Here is a 23,862-nt window from a genome sequence, read left to right as displayed (position 1 = left end):
TATAAAAATTGGTTCTACATTATACATGGTTGGTCAAAAGTGAGTTTACCGCTAGGTAGACAAAATTTGAGTGCATTTTTTTAATGGAATACTCTGTATATTATAACATATTCTAAAAGGAAATTGAAATTCCTTTCTAACGAGGTATCATGTTCGTATATCTAAATAGTTCGGTTTCTGAAATAAAAGCAAGTTTCTGTAAAAATCGGAATATTTTGACTTATTTGCTTTAAGTGGCCATGAAAGCTCAAGACGCAACAGTGCTATGCTATTGATGTTTGACAGTTTAGTTGATTAATAGTAAATACGGTTGGGTGTTTTTTAAATATAGTGACCTAAAAAACAGTACATCCGTAAAGTAGTGGATAAATTCAATAAAAATGAAATGGACCGTTTCTGAAAAAATGCTCGAACCCGTCGATTTTAATATTTGGTTAATAATTAAAGTATTTATGTTTACATAACGCTGCTCCCCTCTCAAGTTGTCAATACCTTCCCTCTTACTTGAGCCATAATAAGGCGCTAGCCAGATGATTTTACAATTTTTATCTTCGTCGTCGGACGTCGCTGAATCTGGTACATTATTGTTCCGTTACGTCGTTGATTTTGATGGCCACATAAAACAGATCTTTCCAATCCTTCTGGAGCTTTGCTGACTTATCCCTTATCCTCCGTAAATTATACAGGGTGTCCGGAAAAAGGAGGCCAATCCGCCGGCCACATATAGGGTGGACCAAAATAATGCGACTTTCGTGATGCCACTTTTTAATTGGGCTCTCGGTATTCAATATACAGGGCGTCAAAATGAGAAATATAAAATTGTTTTTTTGAAGTAAGTCGAGTGTTTCATAAGATTTTAAAATGAACATATCTAATAATATCGGATTCTCAGGCCGACATTTACTTAGAATACTTTTTTTACAAGAAAAGATTGGATAATTAGAATTTTTTACTAAAACTTTATTATACATAAGTACAAAAAAGTTTTGGTATTTTTAACACATACAATATAGCGCAGGTGGCGCCCTCTGCAAGGTATAGCGAATCCGTGAACGGATTTCAATTTCTCGTTCCAAAAAACACTCTCACACCAAATTTTAATTTAATATCTTATGAAACACTCGACTTACTTCAAAAAAACAATTTTATATTTCTCATTTTGACGCCCTGTATATTGAATACCGAGCGCCCAATTAAAAAAATGCCATAACGAAAGTCGCATTATTTTGGCCCTATATGTGGCCGGCAGATTGGCCTCCTTTTTCCGGACACTCTGTATAACCAGACTCTATCCGCAAGGTTAAAGCCGGTAGAATTCGCCTTTATGTCAAGTTTATCCCGTGCCTCTTCATGGAGCATTTGCAAACGCTGTTGTAAATGGTCGACATACTCCTCCAGGATTTCAGCCTTGTCGGGTCTCCCAGTAATTACAGGGGTCTAACAAGTAAAGTAATCTCTCATTCCATCAGACTAAGGGCGTGAGAGCTTGTGCGGATCTTATTCATTACAAGCAACTGGTATACTTGTTGGAAGGAATATTTGTGACTTAACATTTCTTCTGTCGGCTGAATGAATCTCTCTGAGGACACCAAATCGGCCTATCCGGTTGTGAAACACCTTCAGCTACTGTGGTTGCTTCTTGGTTTGAAATGGGATAAATCTAGAGCCACTCACTAAAGTAATCCATAGCAACAAGAGCATACCGATTTCCGGAGCTGCTAGTAGGAAATCACCAAAAAATTCCATTGAGCCGTTAGTTCTGGAGATTTGTCAGAAATATCTTTCCCTTCTGGCTTTGAAATTTTCCAGGACTAGCTGTAACCCATTTTTCAGAACTGTTAATGCCAATAGATGAAAAGTAAATTACTATAGCTATTGTTTCAATTCCTTCTTAAGACAATGTTGACATGTTTCCATACAAAGTCTTCTGGATAAAGCATCAGCATTTTGATAATGTTCGCCTTTCCATGTTCTATTGTCAAGTGATACTCTTATAACCGTTGAATCTACTTTGCTATTTGTCCTTCAGGGTTTTTGAATTAAAAGAAACATTCCAGAGAAGCATGGTCAGTACTAAGAATAAATCGTTGACTAATATTGATAGAAATATTTAGGTAAATGTTTACTAGCTTTTACTGCTACCAATAGCTCTCGACTGGTCACACAAGAGTCTTTTTTTGTCTTTAATTGTGCTTCATTAAAACTATCACTTGCCATCTTCCTATTTTTGTGAAAGGACGTGTGTGACAAAATTAAAGTTTATCCAGGAATCGGATACGTTAAAATTGGAGATATGCAGAGTGCTCTTTTTAGCCCTTGAAACCCTTCTTCCCAGTTTACTGACCATCTGATATAACATGACCGAGTATGTTACATCCTTTTTGAAATAAGCAACACTTTTTAGGACTTAGTTATAGATTAGAAGCTTAACAAATACTGCTTGAATATTTTTTAAATAATCTTCAAATGTTTTTCCCAGTATGATGACGTCATCCAGATAAACCAAGCATATTCCCAAGTCATTCCACATAGCACAGTTTCCATACGTCTTTCAAAGGTGACTGGAGCCTTACAGAGTCCAAAGGGCATGATCGTAAATTGCCAAAGATCTGTTCATTTCAATTCCATCAACATTTTTCATGAGTGCAGCTACTTCAGAGCATACGCCAATGTTCTCTTCTTGTATCAGTATTAACCATATCCTTTCAAGTTTATCATTAGAGGCAAAATAGGAGATTCCTTAACCATATACTTTATAGTGGGCTTCACGATAGGCTCAATCAAAACAGTTTCTTCATCTTTAATTGTAGGATTGACCACTAAAGTCGAAATTATACCCATTTGTAATGACGTCATTTTTGTTTATCTTTGTTTAGCATATTCCAAACAGCGGCGACAACAAACTTTTGAAAAAAATTGGTGTCTGATGATTATTCATCTTTTATATACTAGGTTATGTGAAATATCCATCACTGTCAATCAAAAAATATTGGTTTGTCAACTTGTTCTTGAAAGTTATTTCGAAAAGTGTTAGATAATATCTAAAAAAAGATATAATAGGTATAATGAACAATCGCAGCTGATGATTTTAAATATATTGGCTTTTTTTCAACTGGAAAAGGAACAAGCCCGAAACGGAATTGCGCTTCAAATTGAGAATGTGATACAGCGAGCCGCATATGCAACAAAATTGACCACAACAACGATCGCAAATATAAAGAAGAATGGGATAAAATCAGATCAGGATTACGCAGCCCGTATATCTTCCAAGCAAAAGACAGCAAAAACCAAAATTACAACGTATTTGAAACATAGAATTCGGGACACAATTTATTCTATGTACGCCAGAAAAGAATATGTAATATTGGCAACAATAAGAGAAAAGTTCAGGGAAGAAAATGAATATTTTGAGTTTTCCATTGATTCCTTAAGAAGATGGATTAATAGTATAGGCTTCAAGTGGAAAAAATCAAATAACAGAAAATATTTGATGGACTTGCCAAATATTGTTCATAAAAGAATCAATTTTTTAAGGGAGTATATCAAAAATAGAAATGTAGGTCCGGAAGGTTTTACTCCAGTTTTCATTGACGAGACGTGGATTTTTAGCAAGGGATCATTTCGTAGTAGCTGGCAAGATGACACCAAGCACACGGATTCAAGGCAAAACAGTGAAGGTAAAAATTATCTGGTTATCTTTTTAGATTTTTTTGAATAAAAACTATTGCTCTTGTAAGGGCCCTCTAACTTCATAATTTCATCTGTTTCATAGTTTCATATAATTTCTCTCTAAGACAATATGAGGGAATTTAACTCCATACACTACTCGTATGTGCATGGAACGTTACTTATTAATTATATTAAATTTATGTTTTTCGAAAAAACTTCGAAAACTGGTTTAAAACTCAGCTGGTTCCAAATCTTCCCCCAAAGTCATATAATATAATCATGGACAATGCAAGTTACCATTCTGGTTTATTAGAAAAAATCCAGAGAAAATCTTGGACAAAGCAGAGACTGACCGAATGGTTGAAGAAAAAGAATATTGGCTTTCCAGAAAAAGCCATGAAAGATAAAATATGGAGTATTGCAGGCAGAAACTGCCCTAGTGAAAAAAAGTACCTCCTTGATGAATATGTTAAACCTTTAGGACACAAAATTTTGCGACTGCCACCATATCATTGCCAGTTTAATGCAATTGAAATGGTATGGTCGGAATGTAAACGAAAATATGATCAATATATTTCCAATTTTAAGGGGTCACCTTCAGAAGTTCTGACAACATGGGAAAGGGTAATAAACGAAATTTCTATAGATCATTGGCAAAAATATGTTTTTCATACAGAAAAGGTAATTGAAAAGGCTAGGGAGGCAATACAAGTGTGTGATCCCTATGACATTCTGCCACTTGTGATTACGACTGACGAAGACGACTCTGACAATACTGCCGAGATTGATTAAGCTTTTTTGTTCTAGCAAATTTTATTTTATGATCGTCGTTTAAGTATTCAATCATATCGTTGCAATTTCATTAACTTGGTAATGCAATATGGCGTCTTTTTTTGAGTTTGTATGTTTTATTTTTTGGAATGGTATTTTCATTTTAATGTGTTTAATGTGTTCTTCAAGCAGCATTTTTTTCATGAACAAGTAAATTAAATTGTCAGTATTTAAATTTTTCCCAGTGAGTTAAAATAATTTTATACCATTATTCATAATTTTTGTAAGCTCGGTTTTGTTACGTCTACTGCTCGTGCCGAATTCTACTTTTCAAATATGTTGTAGATTTGGTTTTTGCGGTCTTTTGCTTGGAAAATATATGAGCAGCGTAATCCTGATCTGATTTTATCCCATTCTTCTTTATATTTGCGATCGTTGTTGTGCGCAATTTTGTTGCATCTGCGGCTCGCTTTATCACATTCTCAATTTGAAGTTCAATTCCGTTTCGGACTTGTTGTTTATGTCCCATTATTTATGATTAATTATAATAATATTTGTTAATTGTTAAGTTTGTTAATAGTATAATAAATACTAAAGATTTTTTTAAAATTTTTTGGGAATGAAAGTATATACGAATATAATAATATGCTGCTAAAATAAATCATTTGTTAATTTCTGAACGTATAAAAATACATAGCAGACTATTAATTCCTGAAGGCGATGGTAAAGTTTCTAACCTAATATTGATTGGCAAAAATATCTACGCCATACGTTTTTTCTCACCTGGATGACGTAACTACAAATGGGTATAATTTCGACTTTATCTCTGAGTTAGCTGTATAAACTTATATCCTGAGATAACTATTCAGGCGTTTCCAATATCTTGGTTGGTGGTGTATAAGTATGAGTGGATGCTGTATCGCTCCACCATCTCAGACTCACAGCCGCATATATTTCCCGGTAGCATTTTTCCGTTTTCTATACGAGTAGCGTTAGTTAACGTAGAGCGTTAATAGTATAGGATATGAAAAATAAGATTAAATTTCATTTGCTATGCGATTTGCGCACATATTGCAAGTGGCGTGATATGCGCAGCGCGGCAGTTAAATGCGAAAGTCTTGCATCACATATTATTTTATCAGTTGTCAGTTTGATCATTGCGTCGTGTGCCGTATGCTTTTTTCCGATTTGACATTGACAATTATTTCAGGAATCGAGGGGAATTATAAAATAATTCAGAACTGTGATGACAACGCAAGTAATACAAAAGTTGTTTTACGAGCGAAGTTTACACCAGACTGCGACTACACTGAACAATGTAACACATTTATAGATCATTTTTTTTCGGAGTCTTGTACACAGTGGATTGTTTTAAAAAAATATAACTTTCAAGGATTGTGTATGCCACCATAATAAAAAAAAATAAAAAAATAAAAAATTACACTATCCGAGACCGAAATAAGAATTGTTCTACAAAATTAAGTATAAGGGTGAAGAAAATTAACCGATTTAGTAAATATACAGATCCATTGTTAAAGGAAGATTGGAACACCGTTATTGAAGTAAGTGTTTAACAAATAACTATATTCAATATACAGGGTGTCCCAAAAAAGAGTGTCAAGCGAGCGCCCAGAGATAGAGCAACGCTAGGGGAATCTGAATCACCCCCATGTATATGATCCGATTTTTTTTAGTTTATGAGTTATTAAATTTTTTGTGATTTTTTAGTATTATTCCACTTTTATGCTTATTTCTGCTATATTCATAGTAAATAGGTAAGGCATATATATAGGTAGGTAAGGTAAAAATAAGTTCAAGAAATATTGTCAAGCCTAAAATCCTAAAATTAATATCTTGTTTTAAAAGAAGTTGTCCGTATTGATTTGAGTAACTGAAAATGTAATTGCCAAAACAAGTTTTTGCTTAAGAAATTTAGTATTCTAAGTATTCTAAACCAGATACCAATAAATAATAAACCACTGGCCCGTTACTATTTTCACATGCAGTACTTAGTAGTGTACAGTAGCGATTTTTGATAAATACGTCTTAACGAACTGGTTTCTTTTACATTTGTGTGCACATTGATCTGAATTAGTTTTTTTATTTGCTTTTTTTAAGTGGAATTTCAACTTTAAGTTTATTTATTTTGTAAATGGTAAAGTCGATTTTTTTCTGTACTGTATTTTGTGAATATGACTAGACGCGCGGCCCCTTTTACAAGCGAAGACTTTGAACAAATGCATTACTTTTACGGATATGCGAGAGGGAATGCTTTGGAAGCAGCTAGATTATACCGGAGGCAAGTAGAACGCAGAGATGATCCAATACCAGAGAGATGGCCTGATCATCGCATGATACTAACAGTTCGCGATGCTTATAGGGAAGGGCGAGTACCGGGGACTATTCCTGGACGACCGTTAGGGATTAGAGACCCAGATTTGGTAGATGCACTGGTCGAAGAAGTTTAAGCAAATCCAAATGTAAGCCTTAGAGCAATTGAGCACCGTATCGGAATACCGAAATCGAAGGCCCATAGAATACTCCATGAGATGGGTTATCATCCATATCATATTCAAAGGGTGCAACAACTAAAACCCGAAGATAATCCGAGAAGAGTAAGATTCTGTGAAGAAATGTTGCAACGTCAAGCGGCAAATGAAAATTTTTTTAATTCAATTTTATGGACCGACGAATCGAATTTTAAGCGCACTAGCATTTTTAATATTCATAATTATCATTCCTGGAGTATTGAAAATCCTCAACTTACACGACAATCAAATTTTCAAGAGCAATTCGGTGTAAACCTCTAGTCTGGGATAGTAAATGAAAAACTAATTGGTCCCTTTGAATTACCCGACCGATTGAATGGAGAATCCTATTTAAATTTTTTAACAGGAAATCTCCATGAGCTGTTAGAAGATGTTGATTTGGAGACAAGGAGAGACATGTTTTTTCAGAACGATGGGGCTCCTTGCCATTATGCGATAAATGTTTGAGAATATCTGAATAGGCGATTTAGACACAAGTGGATCGGTCGAGGTGGACCAATTCAGTGGCCCCCCAGGTCACCGGACTTAAACCCAATTGATTTCTTTGTTTGGGGTTACTACAAGGAGGTCGTGTATGCTCAAGAGTCAAGAAACTTAGAAGAACTAAGAATAAAAATGAATGAATCAAAACAAGCCGTAAAAAATAACAGATTAGCATTTAGACAGTTAAAAGATAATTTTTTTCGCCGATGCCGTATTTGTATTGAACAACAAGGTCGTCATTTTGAAAATTTTATGTAATTAAAGATAAATTGATTAAAACACTTTTTACTTTATTTCATTTATTAGTAAATCTTTTTTGTTTTCCTTTTAACTGTTATTTAGATAAGGTGCGATAAGGGTAGCCCAATGAATTTTTTATAGTGAAAAGCTGATAGACCGATAAGGTTTCTTAAATAATTATGTTTTGAAAAAAAAATGCTGTAATTTTTAAAACGCCTTTAACTTTGTTGAACTTGTTTTACTTTTGTTTTTTATGTCTTAATTTATTTATTTTTGTAAGCAATATTTTAATTTCTGGATCAAATTATCTTTGTTCTTGTCAGAGTCAACTTTTATCTAAATAATAAAATAAAAATCAGGCATTCACCTTACCTATTTACTATGAATATAGCAGAAATAAGCATAAAAGTCGAATAATACTAAAAAATCACAAAAAATGTAATAACTCCTAAACTAAAAAAAATCGGATCATATACATGGGGGTGATTCGGATTCCCCTAGGGTTGCTCTATCTCTGGGCGCTCGCTTGACACTCTTTTTTGGGACACCCTGTATTATGTCTGTTTCTTTGCATACGTTTTAACCAGTGCACGTCATCATAAAATTACCAGCAATCGCCTTTTAAATACTCATGGTGTCCTTGCTTTCGTGCAACGGTTTTTGTTTAAGATTAACTATAGGCATTTTTTTAGATGTATGTTAATCACAGTCACCGTGTTAATGTAACGGAGGCTTATATTTAAGAATAAATAAAGAAACTAAGGAAACTTTTCTCAAGTACTTTGAAGATGGATTGTCTCCCTCGGAAGCTAAATCATTACATAGATCTTCGTTATTAGCAAGTAAACCCGTAGAAAATATATTTAAAATATTGGCAGATGCACATAGTAGTCCCACTGATCGTACTATTTATCATCTGTTCGATAAATGGAGGTAAGCAAGTTATTTTACGTAAGTATTTTTTGAAAAAAAAAAGAAGCATTACAAATTTTATTCGGTTATATTGGTTTGTCTATGGTTCGTCAAAACTCTGTAAACAAAACTCAAATTGGCGATCTGGTAAAATATACACACATTCCAATTCATATTTATTGGGTTAAATTAAAGAAAAAATTACTAAATATAAAAAAATAATGCTTATCCTTTTTGTACAGGGATTTTCCTTATAATTTTCTGCCCCTTCAAAATATTTTTTTTTTTAAGTTTCGTAAATCGGATCGGAAAATCAGAAAATGGCCTTCATGTTCGTTATTTTAAATGGAATACTAAATGGAATACCCTGTATATTTTTTGATATTTAAATTTTTTTCTTTTGAAAGAGTTCAGTAGCCGTCGATACCATAATTGATTCGTCACCGAAGTTAAGTCGGGCTAGCCATCATCCATGATCAACCTTGACATATTTTTGGAAAGAGGAAGAAACGTAGAATTTAAATATAAAAAAAAATCAAGGCATCTTATTTAAACGAAGGAAGTTGATGGTCATTTCTTGTTTTTCCGATTGGTATTTGTTTGTCTCTTATATACCATGTGAATCTTCAGATAAAATCCTTTTAACTTTCATATAAATGATTTTATATCTATAAAAATAAGTATTTTGAGAGGTGGCAGATTATAGGGAAAACCCTGTACAATTTAAAATGATTGTTTTAATTTTTGTAGGAATGAAAACTATGGCACCCGAGAACTTACGAGTATTGTTTAGAGGCGTTTTGTTGTGTTCTACTTAGTCCTCTTATGCAAAGAGCACATTGTCGTAAAATGTCTGGAGAACTGGTATTCGTTGATTCAAGCGGGTCATGTGATCAAGGTGGATCCTCAGTTACATTTCATTTCGAAGCAAGTAAAACAGGGGGTGTGCCCCTTGGATGCATAATACATAATTTCCAAACACGAGAAGTATATGAATTAGGTTTCACGATGTTAAAAATTATACTTGAAAACAAAGTAATCTTTCAGAGAGGTTTTGGTTTTCATGACGGATGATAGCTCTGCTGAAATAAGTGCTCTTCAAGAAGTTTTTCCTATTTCAAAACATCTTTTATGTAGGTACCTTTCATATACTCCAGGCAATGTGGCGTTGGCTATGGGAGACCTCTCATCAAATTGAAAAACAAGATAGAAAAACTTGAATGATGTTGTTTCGCAATGTGCTTTATGCAAAAAATACAATTGCCTGTGAACTATATAAAAATATTATATTATTTGTGAGCATGAAATTACAATGAATGCATAAAAAATATGACAATTGTCTTGCCTATTTTGAAAATATGTGGGACCGAAAGTTAAAATGGGCAAACTGTTTTAGAAAATATTTTATTACCAGGGGTCATAATACAAACATCATCGAAGTGTCAATTCGTATACTAAAAGATTTGTTCTACAGAGGTGCAAAGGAGTCAATGCAGTATCTCTTGCAGGAATTTTATAAGCAGAAATGTATCTTGTATGCACATGGACGTGGGACAAAACTGGACCTTTATTACAAAAAAATTTGTTATAAAGCCACTATCCTTAAAGTGACAAAGGAAACAGATACAGTTTTTAGGGTTTCTTCATCTAAAGATGACACTATACTATACACTGTTGACACTTCAATAGAACAGTGTGACTGTCCAAACGGAGCTGGCGGCAAATTTTGTAAACATCTTTGCGCTGTTTACAATACTGGCGTAAACTTGTTAACAACACCAGATTTACAATTTCAGGATCGTGTAGACTTTGCAAAACTGGCAATTGGTAATAATGTAGATGAGAGCTTTTTTCATTCATATAAATGTAATTATAAGAAACAACAATCGAACCCAGTCTCATTTTTCGAACCAATGTGTTCTAAAAATATTTTAGTTAAAGACACGTCCCTAAACGAGAGAGAAGGACACGCCGAAAATAACAATATTCCCAACAGCACAGGATTACAAAATTTTGAAATCGAATATCGGAAAGAACTGAATATTTCGAACTTGAAAATAATTTGAAAAACATTCAAAACTTTACCGCATCTCATCCGTCTAAATATCCCTTAAAGAATTAAATACCAAAATAGGCATCATCCAAGTTGAAGATTCACTTTATAGGAGGAAGACATAAAAGTTCACACCACGTCAGGGTCTCGGAACAGCTGGAAGACCTTCAAAAGTTGAATCATCAAAGAGAATCCGACAACGAAAAAGAAATTTATTCCAAAACATACTTAGCAATCAACCAAATGCCAAAAGCCATGCAAGTACACACTAATAGTACTTTGATTTAAAAACTTAATTTTTCATTCATTCATTAATAAAGAATTACATAAATATAGCAAATATTTTTATTTTGTTTACATTACTGCTAAATTTACGTAGATGCGTTAATCGCATAGCAAATGGAAAAATGCTTCCCGGTACTACGAAGCTCTCTCCAGGATGTGGCAGCCGGTTTATTCTTATACATGGGGCTTAATAGCACCCAGCTTGCTAGCTCATAAAGCTTCTCCGGTTCCTTGCGTCTGTCAAGGGCTTGGGCACTGACGTTTAAGGTGTCCCTCCTCATTACAATTCCAACAGCGGAATGATGTCTTGGATTTTCTAGCCACAAATGACTCAAATTTCTTCAGGTGGTCTTCGAGGTCACTCTCCGAAGTTCGAATATTAAGAATAATATATTGGATTCTTTTTCAATTTTCAATATTATTCACTTATTTCTTTCAATACTTAAATTTCATCTTTCTCTTTTAAATTTAGCAAAATTCAAGTTGCACAATCTTTGAATCGTCTGAATGTCAAGGGTATTTATTGTCTGTGATCTTTTCGGAGACATAAAAGATTGATTAGTTGATATATGCCGGGAGGTTAGTAAGGTCAGATGGAATAAAATTAAAAATTAAATTATAGTTCCTTTAAATAATTCAATAACTAATATTTCATTCGTCATGTGTAGGTGTAACCAATAAACATATGTTAGGTTACCGCATATTTTCAGCAATGTGACGCGGCCACTCCTGTACAAAACCGGCAAAGTCTTTAGTGTTTTAAATATAACACTGTATTATTTTTTTTTAAATATTTTACGTAAAATTCTGGCCACTTTTTATGTATAATATCCTATGTCTAAGTCTAACCCTTGTTTATTTCATTTATATATTTTATATAAAAAAATGTGTTTGCAGACCGATACATAACCATGGAGTTGGGTTTCTGAAAGAAGATCGACTTTTTTACGTTACTATTAATATTTCGGTAATATAGTGATCAAAAATTGTGTCTCAAAAGATACATAAGCAAAAGCTTAATTTTTTAGGAGATTTATCAGATACATACATGAATTTGCATTGTCCTACCTTTCTCGTGTTTTTTAACAAATTGTCCAAAATAACTCCTGGCGTACGCAATAGCTTCAGACTGATGAGACGCCCCCTTTTTAAGCAACAACATATACTTTAGCCTGTGAATCATAAATTCCAATGAAGAATTATGAAATTCTAAACTTTCACGATGAGCAGTCGCCCAAGCCAACAGGGGGTCTAGGTCTCTGTTCTTTATACTGTCGCATATGTAATGCAGTTCTGTGAATGGCTCTTTTTCACAACCTTCGACTTTAACTTCCGACTCCTTTATTAAGGTATCTGCTACGCAATGCATCCCTTGCCTGCAATTAAAACGCCTATTAAAATGTAATATAGTATATACAGAGGGAGCAAATATGAGAGGTAATCGGCTGTAGCTCAGGACCTATACGTCTGGAAACAATGGAATTTTTTTTTATTAATATAAAACTGGCCATGAGAAAATTTTGGAAAGTTTCGTATTTCATCGCTAGAGGCGCAACTAAAATTAACTAAGAAAAGTCTTTTTCTCCGATAACATATATATTATTAACCTATACTTATAAAATATTGTTCTTATTGAAATTCTCTATCATTTTGGTTTATGGCTCATTGGCCTACGAACGATAGTAGGGGTAGGGGAAGCTATTGAAAGTGTAATTATTAAAATCGGCGTAAATTCTAAAACACTTTATTCAATTTTAGCACTTCGTTCGCAAAGTCAATCTAGCTGTTTTAAATGTCCGATCTCATTACTACTCTACCGGTCTGGCTGGCTAGGCACCGGTCATAAGCAATTCAATACCGTATTAAATAAATGGAAGTATCAGTGGTGGGGAGTGATCGCGCCGCGTCGAGGCGAAGTCGTAACTTCTCCTCCATAAACCTGACAGCGGTGCGGACGTTCATTTTATCATTTTTGGCGTTGGTGATGCAAAATATACAGTGATTTTATCTAGTTTCTCTATTTTTTTTGTAAGTATAAAACTAAAATCAAATAAAACTTTGTTTATGTTTAAATCACTTGTTAGAAAGCAAATACATGCCCAAACAAATATGAAAACAATTTGTCAGAAAGCAGTAAAATATAACCAAGCGTTCTACGCCAGCAAACAATAAAATAATCCCAAAGAAATGTATAAAAATAATTTGTCAGAAAGCATCACGAGTGCTCAAGCTCAAAAACATAAGCCAGAAAGCATCACAAGTGCCCAAGCTCAAAAACATTAGCCAGAAAGCATCGCGAGTGCCCAAGCTCAAAAACATTAGCCAGAAGGCACAACAAGTGCCCAAGCTCAATATAGTTTAAACTGTAAACGCTAACACGGTAATTTTTAATTAAAACAATGGTATTTACCTTATGTTCGGTATCATCAAAAACATAGGTTTAGAGCAAATCCGAACAGTCCTCAGGACTTGGTAGAGTCAGCTACATCACTAACTTTTCAAGTTCATATCGGTCTGGAGATAAAAATCCTACCTGATTCAAATTTCCTTGACTTGGTGTCTCTCGAAATTAGTCCATAATCATCAATATTACATACTTTTTGACGTTTTGAACGATTTCTTGACCGCTCATCCTGTTTAATGGTATTTTCATCAAGACGTCTTTTAACTAATTCGCTTTACCTCTCATGCTGAACAGCAGAAGTATGGAGTTTATCTTCAGAAGCATTTTCAATTATGCGCTGAATTTCTGGTAATCTGTTGTCACATCCAAAAAGTGTTTGAATGAACAGTGGTATTTATTATAAGCTGAATTCGGGATACGAACGTACCCCATTCAGCCGTAACTTTAGCCTAAACGCGTCAAAGGTTTACTACAAAACGCATATAACGTTCCACTTGACCATTCGCGTGATGCACGTAGGGTGCAATAAAATGCCACTGAATGTTCCATCCGGAGAGAAGTTCATGATTTTGGGCTGCACGCAGCAAAGTGCCATTGTTGGTTATTATGCGGTACACACAAGGTATATTATATCCATGAGACAGTCGGCAATTTCTTCGGACTTAAGTCTCATAAGTGCATAAAGGAAACACCATTTAGAATATGCGTCTACGGCTACAAAAACCTAGACAAAGTCGTCTTTTGTTTTTGGTAGGGGACCAGGACAATCAATACGTATAGTATTAAATAGTAAAGCCACTTTTTTTTTTAATCGAGTGTACGTCATTAGTGGTTGTTCTGTGTGTTCGTTTACTCTACTTACTCTATATATTTTTTTACAAAGTGGCGCATTCTTGGGAACAAAAAATGAAAATTAATGCTTAATACAGTTTTATCAATGCCAATGTGTGCCTGCCCATCATGGTATTCTTTTAATAAGGCTTTTCGAGCGTAAAATATTGCCTTACTCTTTTTGAATTTAACTCGCTTATATGACATAATGTGTTTTTGATTATACAAAACTGTTTTTTTTTTATCTAATTTGTCGTTAGTTAGTTTATCTTTCATGTCCTGTGTTTCGCTATACATACTTTGCTGAATGGACATCCAACCAGTAGGCAATAAGCTTAAAGATTCTTTTTCATCGTCTTAAGTTAATCTTATTTTAAATTCTCCTGTAGTTATAGAGGAACGTACTTTATTTCTGGTAGTAATTTCAGAAAATTCGTCCAATATTTTGTTCATCGTTCTTTAATACGTTAAGATTGTTGATCATTTGCGGATTTTTAAATTCTAATATAGGTAAAGCATGACAATAAGTTAATACGATATTCAAGAAGTCTAAACCAATTATTATATCAAAACAAATTACGTCATTAGGAACCACATGCAACTTAAGTGGAAAACTGTTTCCATTTAACAGAATGTTTACATTTATTACATGGTATGTATTAAAAGAATTTGCATTACCTGCAAAATTTTCGCAGAAATCTCTTTTTAAATTTTCCCAAGAACGCCTATCTAAAGGAGACCAATTTTTAAAACACTCACGTGCCTCCCCTTCAAAACAATTTCTAATTGCAGCCATAAGTACGCCAGTACTCCAACCCAAGTTGGTAGCCAATTCGGACACATCATTGACCCATCTTTGCGGGTCATCTCGTCCAGGTACAAAGTCCGGCAAACTAATGCAATCCCCAGATGGCACATTCACACGCGAATCGGCACGCTCTAAAAATCCGCGTAGCAAATTCTCCAAAGTGAAGCCCACATTTGCATTTCCTTCCGGCATTTTTAAATTAATTGACACAATAGTTCACGTAACGAGTAACAAGACACGTTTTCGGGTAATCCCACTTCTGATTTTAGAATATTAGACTTAAATGAAAGTCATTTTTACAAAATCTTATAGATTACCCGAAGTCCATAGACAGGAAGTAAAAGATCAAATTTATAACATGTTAAAATAAGGTATCATCTAAGATAGTAATTCACCCTGGTCTAGCCCCATTTGGGTCGTGCCAAAAAAAATAGATGCCTCAAAAAAGAAAAAATGGAGACTTGTAATTGATTTTAGGAAACTAAATGAAAAAACAATCGACAATAAATACCCTCTACCCAACATAACTGACATTTTAGATAAACTAGGTAAAGCTAACTATTTTACTACCCTTAATCTTGCGAGTGGATTCCACCAAATCGAAGTCGATAATTCAGATATCCGTAAAACAGCCTTTAGTACCGAAAGTGGACATTATGAATTTAAACGCATGCCCTTTGGTTTAAGAAACGCCCCGGCAACCTTTCAACGCGTAATGGATAACATACTTCGAGGCCTTCAACATGAAATATGCTTAATTTATTTAGACGACGTTATTATTTTTTTCACCTCTCTAGAAGAACACATTTCAAGACTAAAATCAATTTTTGATCGTTTGAGAAAAAGTAACTTTAAACTTCAATTAGATAAATCCGAATTTCTTCATACCACAGTTCAATATTTAGGCCATATTATCACACCCCAAGGAGTAAAACCAATCCCTGACAAAATCTCTGCTATTAAAAGATTTCCAATTCCCCAGTCACCGAAAGATATCAAAAGTTTATTAGGATTACTTAGATATTATCGTCGATTTATCCGAGATTTTGCTAAAATAGTCAAGCCATTATTAGTCAATGCCTTAAAAAAAGGTGGTAAAGTCATTCATGATAAAGAATTTATTGATTGTTTTAATACCTGCAAGCAAATTTTAACTAATGATCCCATACTAATGTACCCTTTTTTCCAAACCATTTAATATGACCACTGATGCTAGCGATTATGCTTTAGGAGCTATTCTTTCACAAGGTACTATACCACACAATAAATCCATCCAGCTTATGCATCCAGAACACTTAATGAAACGGAATGTCGTTATTCTACTATAGAGAAAGAACTCTTAGCCATTGTTAGGTCTTGTAAACACTTCAGACCCTATCTCTTTGGCAGAAAATTTACAATTTATCCAGATCATCGTCCTTTAACCTATCTTTTCAGTCTTAAAGAACCAAATTCAAAACTTGTTCGATGGAGATTAAAATTCGAGGAATTTGATTATAATATAATTTATAAAAAAGGAAAATTCAATACAAACGCCGATTGTCTTTCTAGGATTAATTTAAACGCCTTAGAAACGGCATCTATCGAAAACAATCCAGATGTTTAAAAGGGTGCCATTGATTAGAAAAGGGTTCTAATCAATTGAGGCCCTATAGACTGTAAAATTTATAGGTTGCGATGGTTCGTATACATTTGCTGGGTCAGTCAGGATCAGGATAACACAGGAGGTTTTGCGGAAGGCCGCGCGAACACTGGTCGTAACAGTATAAAGACGATCTAGTACCGAGTGTGTTTCACCTGGATTCCCCGCGTCAGTCTTTTCGGTACTTGCGTGTGACGTATTATTTGGGTATGTACCAGGTTTGTAGTAAAAGTAAAGAATAGCAAGTAAGGAAGTATTATAGGGAGAGGCGAGGAAATAAGGCAAATCCCAAAATTCATTATGTAAAACAAAAAAATATTAACAGCAAGAAGCGATACTTTGAATGCACTTAAGAATATAACTTATAGAACTAAACTAAATCAAACTAAGTATTAAACTAATCAATAAAGTGAAATTGAGGTGACGACAAGAACAGAACATTCCCGCGGCCATGAAAACCAAGGGGTTTTCATGAAACAATAAATAAATTATTGGTTTGGAAGTGGACATAATTTTACCAAAGGTCTTTTAAGTATACCTTTGGCTGTCCGTACTGTTGCCACTCTAGGAACCCAATCCTTGCCCAAAGTAACTTCCGCGATTCGACCAAGAATCCAGTGTAAAGGCGCCGAATTATCATCTTTAATAGCTACCGTAGTACCCGGCTCTACTCTACCTATTGCATTGTGCCATTCGGCTCTTTGATGCAGCAACAGATATTCACAATGCCACCGCCTCCAAAAATCACGATGCAGTCTAGGTAAAAGCTGCCAACGCGTAAGGCGATTAACATTTGTGTAAAGTCCGGATCGGGAAGAACAGTTAAGGGTTGTAGGGTCAAAAAATGTCCAGGAGTAAGTGGCAATAAGTCTGATGGGTCTGAACTTATAGGGGAAAGTGGTCTTGAATTAAGTACAGCTTCGATTTGTATAATTACCGTATTAAACTCTTCATATATGAGTATCTGAGTTCCTACTACCCATACTAAGTAAGTTTTAATGGACTTAATATTTGCTTTCCATATACCACCCATATGGGGGACAGAGGGGGGATTAAAATGCCACGTAATTTGTTCAACTACCGCAATCTGAATATAAGTTAAGTACTTTTCCGCGCCGTGCAACAAATCTGCGAAGTCCCGCCAAAAAAGCCTCTGCACTAAGGTCTAATAGCAACGCCAAATGAACACCTTTTGTACTAGTGCAAATAAATAAGCATACGTATGCTTTATGCACTTTAGCATCCCTTAATCGGCCAATAGTAATTGGAAACGGTCCACACCGCACGTCCAGGCCGCAGTTAATAAAAGCTTTGGAATTTGCGGATACCCTGAACTTAGGTAAATTACCCATAGGGGGTTGATATGGTTTCGGGTTAACCGTCCAACAAATATGACATTTATGGATTACTTTACGAACTATTCTCTTTGCTGAGATTATCCAGTAGTTTTGAAATAGCAAATTTAATGTGGTTTGTATAGTCTATTTAAAATGAATTCGAACGGCGCTAAAATTGGGGAACGGTCAAGAATCCACAACAAGGTACTAAAAAAAATTAACAAAATATATGCGAGCCGTCCTGGTATACTTTAGGCTGTCTGGCCACGGAATCACCAGGCTCCGGACCGTTCAACGATCAATTTTTTGGCAGAGAGAGAGAGATACGCCGATGAGAGCGCAATATCGTGTAACAGACGAGGAAAAAGACTGCGAAGTCGAGCTCGAGGGTTTGATTGTTGGACGGGCCGTGGTTTTACATGTGCGGGCGGGGATGATGGCTGGGGATGATATTTTATTTCTAATTTCTATTATTTTATATTTAAATATCTGTGGCAGGTACTTAAAAGGGGAGCACACTTTTGTTGTCGTTTCTTTATCGCTTTATTTTGTAGTTTTTGGCAGTTCTTTTTATAAGCTGTTTTTTGTTCTGTTTTTGCTGTTGTCGCTGTGTTGTTGCTGCTGTTGCTGTTGTTGTTGCTGCTGTGTTGCTGTTTTTGTTGCTAAATACGTTTTTTTGTCGTTAATTTTCGTAAATTACACGACCAAGATGGCATTGTGGACACCCTTTGATGTATCAGATAACGAAGCTGAAAGGCCGGAACATAACGAATTTTTAAATCAAGACCTACATGTTCAATCACAGCCGCTAATATTAAATATTTTTAATTGCTAGAAAAGTGAAATGCTTGAAGCCTCACAAAATCAAATTTTAACAAGAATTTGTGAGCTTACTAAGCTGGCTCGTACCACCGTTTACAGTGTGATAAAAGCAGGAAATGGCATTGATCATTCTGTAAAACGAAAAAAATGTGATAAAAAACTTAGAAAAATTGATGATAGAATTTTATAGTGAAAACAAAGTTCCATCATTCAAAGAAAGCTACTAACGGATTATCCCGACTACAAATATAAAAGTCTTGCTACGTTACGTTGTGTATTAGTAGAATGTGGATTTAAATATAAAAAGTTAGATAAAAGAATGGTTATTATGGAATCTCCTCGAATTGTAACATGGCGACAGGAATATTTAGAAAAAATAAAGGAATACCGTCAATTAAACAGGAACATAGTTTACCTAGATGAAACTTGGTATGATAATCATGATGTCGTTAAGTATGGTTGGGTGGACGACACTAAAAAGTGCTCACTGAGAGGACCGCGGTAAACGTGTTATAATTTTACACGCAGGTGGTGATAACGGCTTCATCCCCAATGCGTTGTTGTTATCGGCCAAAAATATAAAGGATTCGTCGGCTGATTAACATGGCAGCCAATTTGTTTGAAAAATGGTTTGCTGAGCAATTGATTCCCAATTTACGTGAAAACTCCGTGATTATGATGGACAACGCGTCGTACCATTCGCGCTTACATCAAAAAATCCCAAATAATTCCACAAAAAAGGATGAAATTCTTAAATTTATGGAAAGCAAAAATATGAACATTCCACAAAAAGCCACAAAGAAAATTTTATTAGAATCCATAAAAAATGAACATTTTAAAAAAAATACGTTTTCGATAAACTCTGCGAGGCAAACGTCCACACCGTATTACGTCTACCGCCGTACTACTGTATTTTTAATCCCATAGAGATGATTTGGGCTAATTTAAAGGACCGAATTAGAAAATATAATCAATCTTCAACTAACGATACTTTCGTATTAGAAACTATAAGGGCAGTTGTAGAAGAAATTGATAAAACAGACAAATGGAGGAATTGTATTCGGAGTGTTATTGAAAAAGAGAATGAGTATGGTTTTTTACCTCATGTTAACCCCATTATTATAAATCCAAGTTTGGACTCCAATTCCGAAGATTCAAACAGTGATTTTTGAGTTATTTTAATGAATAATAATAAATATAAGAAGTTTATAAATCCTCGTATAAATCATTTGAATTACATTATCCATACATCGCTTACTTTTACTGAATATAACTAGTTTTTATCTATACAGGTTACCTATTCAAATTTAAGTTCAATATGTTATAACAAAACTACTAAAAAAAGTATATAAAATATTAGCTAAATAATAAAACATGCGTAACATTACAGGCAATAACTATCCTAAAATAGAGTGATTTATGGCCATATGCACCGTTGTCTTTAAGCTCCGCTTTAGGCTTAAGCCACTGATTTTACATGTAAAATCGAAGGTTAAATACCACGGTGCATATGGTCATTAAAATTTTAATAAATATAACCAATTACTGGATTTTTAAAATATTTTAAGAAATAATAGCTCTCTATTTTTGCACGCCTATGCTTTATAAAGAAGATGCCGCTTATTCATTGTGATTTGGGTTTTTTGCTGTTCGAATTCATTTTAAATAGACTATACCACAATGTAAGTAATTAAGATGTAATTCATTTATAAGTAAGGACGTAAATTTACAATTACCTGGTATAAGCAAGGGAAATCTTTTATCGTACGACAAATCGGAGTTATGGAGTCTACCAAAAACCCTCAAGTAGCCCTATTTATCTAAAAAATGTTTTTATTTCTGAAGACTTTTCGAAATACATACGTTTATTATTTCTAAGCAATGTAATCTCTTCAGCAAAATAGAGATTTTGGATGAATTTTATAAGTAAGTAAAGAGCATTTACATTAACATTTAAAGAGCAAGTAAAGAACAGTACTGTCGCTTTAATTTTAAAGGACTCGAAATTCTTAGAAGCCCGCAAAATATAAGCTACAATTCTTTTAATCTTTGGCAAGGAATTATATTTATCAATTAAAGATTGAATAAAATGAGGAGATTGCTGTGTTATCAAAGTATTTAAAACAGTCTTTCTTTTCTCAAAATTAAAAGAATCGATACTAGGAATTTCAAATTTTTTAAATGACCATTCCTCTCTGTTTTGTAATAAAAAACGGGGCCCGTTCCACCAAAGAGAAAAATCTGCGAGCTCGGAGACACATAAGCCTCTACTTCCACAGTTGGCTGGATTCAGTTCAGAGGGAATATGGTGCCAATATTCGGGTGGCAACTTTTCTTGAATATAAGAAACGCGGTTGCTTACAAACGTTTGCCAATGGTGAGGAGAACTTTTAATCCATGTTAAGGCAACGGACCTATCAGTAAATGAAAATATGTTGGTAAATTTAATTTGATGTGAGAAAATATTCAAAACATATTGCATTAATTTGCTAAGCAAAACAGCACCAAGTAACTCAAGTCGCGCTAAAGTTACTACCTTTAGAGGGCTTACTTTAGATTTGGCATAGACAAGGTAGGTTTTATAAATTAAATGGTTTTATAAATTAAATGGTAAATTCTTGGGAGAAAAATACACGAATATATACGACAGCACAATAAGCACGTTCTGATGCATCGCAAAAACCAAACAATTCGTGTGATTTAGACTCAGTAACATGTACTTGACGTGGAATTTCAACCAAATGCAAATTGGTTAATTCCGTCTTAAACTTATTCTATTTAGTAATAATGTCAGAGGGCGGTCTTTCGTCCCAATCAATACCAGCAATCCAAAGAGATTTTATTAGTAATTTAATAGAAATTGTAATAGGGGTAAGATAGCCACAAGGGTCAAACACCCTAGCACAGTGACTGAGTAGAGTACGTTTTGTACATCCCGTATCATCAATAAAACTTTGTAGAAAAATGAATTTCGAATAGGATTCCATTTTAGGCCCAACATTTTTAAAGTTATATTTTCTTCCTGATCGAACGAAATGTCTTGGGCAACATGTGTTTTAGGTAAAGTTTTAAGTAGCAAAGGACAGTTACTGGCCCATTTCCGTGCCTCGAACTTTTTACAGCAATTAATTCCTCAGGGCTACTTTCACCCCCGTTTAAATCATCCACGTAACTTGATGACTTAAGAATGTCTGACGAAGGAAGATCTTTATAATCATCTGCTAACATAAGAAGGGTGCGTATGGCTAAAAATGGGCTGCAAACTACTCCAAAAGTAACAGTGTCCAATTGGTAGTGTAAAATAGTCTGATTGGGAGAAAAACGCCAAAGAATTCTCTGGTAATTACGATCCTTCGGATTCAGTAAAATGTTTCTGAACATTTGTTTTAAATCACAAGTAAAGGTATATTTATGCAATAGTACTTTAGTACTAGTATTTATACTTCACGAGGACTTTATATAATTACAATCAAACTTCATTACAGGTAAGTTCGTTTGATTTAATAATTATATTTCGTCCTCGTTTCGTAAATAAGATAACAACGTAGATGTTTAAAGATAGTTAATTGTGCAACTGTAGACTAAAAAATAAAAAACCTTTGAAACAAAGATATTAAAATACAAAACATTAAATTAATGTTTTTGAAGGTGGTAGACAATGGTACAGTGAAAACATCTTGTCGAACTTGCATTGTCTTATTTATTTAATGTAACACGACGTTTCGGTTGGTAAGTATCTCCAACCGTTATCAATTCCGTATCAATCTCTAAAAGAGTTTACACTTATTTAATGTAACCGAAACGTCGTGTTACATTAAATAAATAAGACAATGCAAGTTCGACAAGATGTTTTCATTAAATTAATGTTTGTGATATACAGGGTGTTTGGCGGAGGGTTAGCCAAACTTGGTGGGCATATAGATAGGCTCAGATAGAAGATATTTTCTTAATGAACTTGTGTTCTAAAAATCTCGGGTTTTTTATATCATTGATTTTGTGTTATTTTCAGGATTTTCAAAAAATTATGTCTTTTGACATCTTTAAATTTTTTCAGCATATTTTTCACCTTTTTTTATACATTTGTATTTAGTCTGTAATGTATCCTGAATCTAAAAAAATCAATATCAAGTACAAATAATACCGAAATAATTCGTTTTGAGCTCAAAAAGTTAATACAAGTAGCAAAAAAAGTTATGAAAGGTAACTTTAACTTGACGCAAAAAAAAAAACTAAAATCTATCAAGATGTTCAGGTAGTTTTAAAAACATCTCCAGTTAATACTCTTTTCAATGATATACGATGTGTAACACACGACTAACTTGCCACAATTCATGACTTTAAAGGACAATAAAGTAAAAAAAAAATATTTTTTTAATTTTATGTATTTATTTCAAAATTACAAATTTTATTAAAACTGCGCTCCCCTGGCTCTAATACATGCCCTACGTCACCGTCGCATTTCCACTGTCGTAAGACGAAGCCGCATCTCATTTCTGATTTGTTTGAAAAGCGGCATCGATTCTTTGAAAGGTCAAATGAGGAGATCGTGGAACATGCTATGGGATTGTTGTTGTGACAACAACAATATGTGCTACATATTGTTGTTGTCATTTGACATTTGTCATTTGTCGTGGTGTAACTTTTTAGCTTTCTTACGTACCCAAGTCGTTAATTTAGTATTGTATCGTTTCTGTAGTTGTTATTGTTATTGTTAATATTGTTGTTATTGTTGCTGTTAATTGAGTTTTTATATTGTTTTTGTGACTCTCCTTATTTTCGTATCATTATCGCCACAATGGCTGGATACACTACCGAAGAATACGCCGATATTGTCTTTGCTTATGGAAGAGCCAATGGTAATACGCGAGCAGCACAAATAATTTATGAGGAGCAATACCCCAATAGGCGTGTGCCCCACCACAACACTTTTGCTAACAATTTTCATCGATTAAGGGAAACAGGCAATCTAAATTTTCAAGAACCGAGGATCAATCGGAGGCAGTATGATGTTGTTGTAGATGAAAACGTAATTCGCGCATTCGATGAGGATCCCACT

The 23,862-nt window shown here is 34.3% G+C and overlaps 1 protein-coding gene across 1 annotated transcript in view; it reads right to left on the bottom strand.

Moving 5' to 3' along the window:
* LOC126740753 (E3 ubiquitin-protein ligase RMND5A) overlaps positions 1 to 23,862 on the bottom strand; it is an 89,490-nt gene that overhangs the window by 28,666 nt on the left and 36,962 nt on the right. The window contains 1 exon segment of the mRNA XM_050446917.1: positions 12,031 to 12,338. Coding sequence (XP_050302874.1) covers positions 12,031 to 12,338 — 308 coding nt within the window.

This window comes from Anthonomus grandis, chromosome 1 (genome assembly GCF_022605725.1).
Source record: "Anthonomus grandis grandis chromosome 1, icAntGran1.3, whole genome shotgun sequence".
In the NCBI taxonomy this organism is placed as follows: Eukaryota; Metazoa; Arthropoda; class Insecta; order Coleoptera; family Curculionidae; genus Anthonomus; species Anthonomus grandis.
This window is presented reverse-complemented; position numbering and strand designations above follow the sequence as displayed.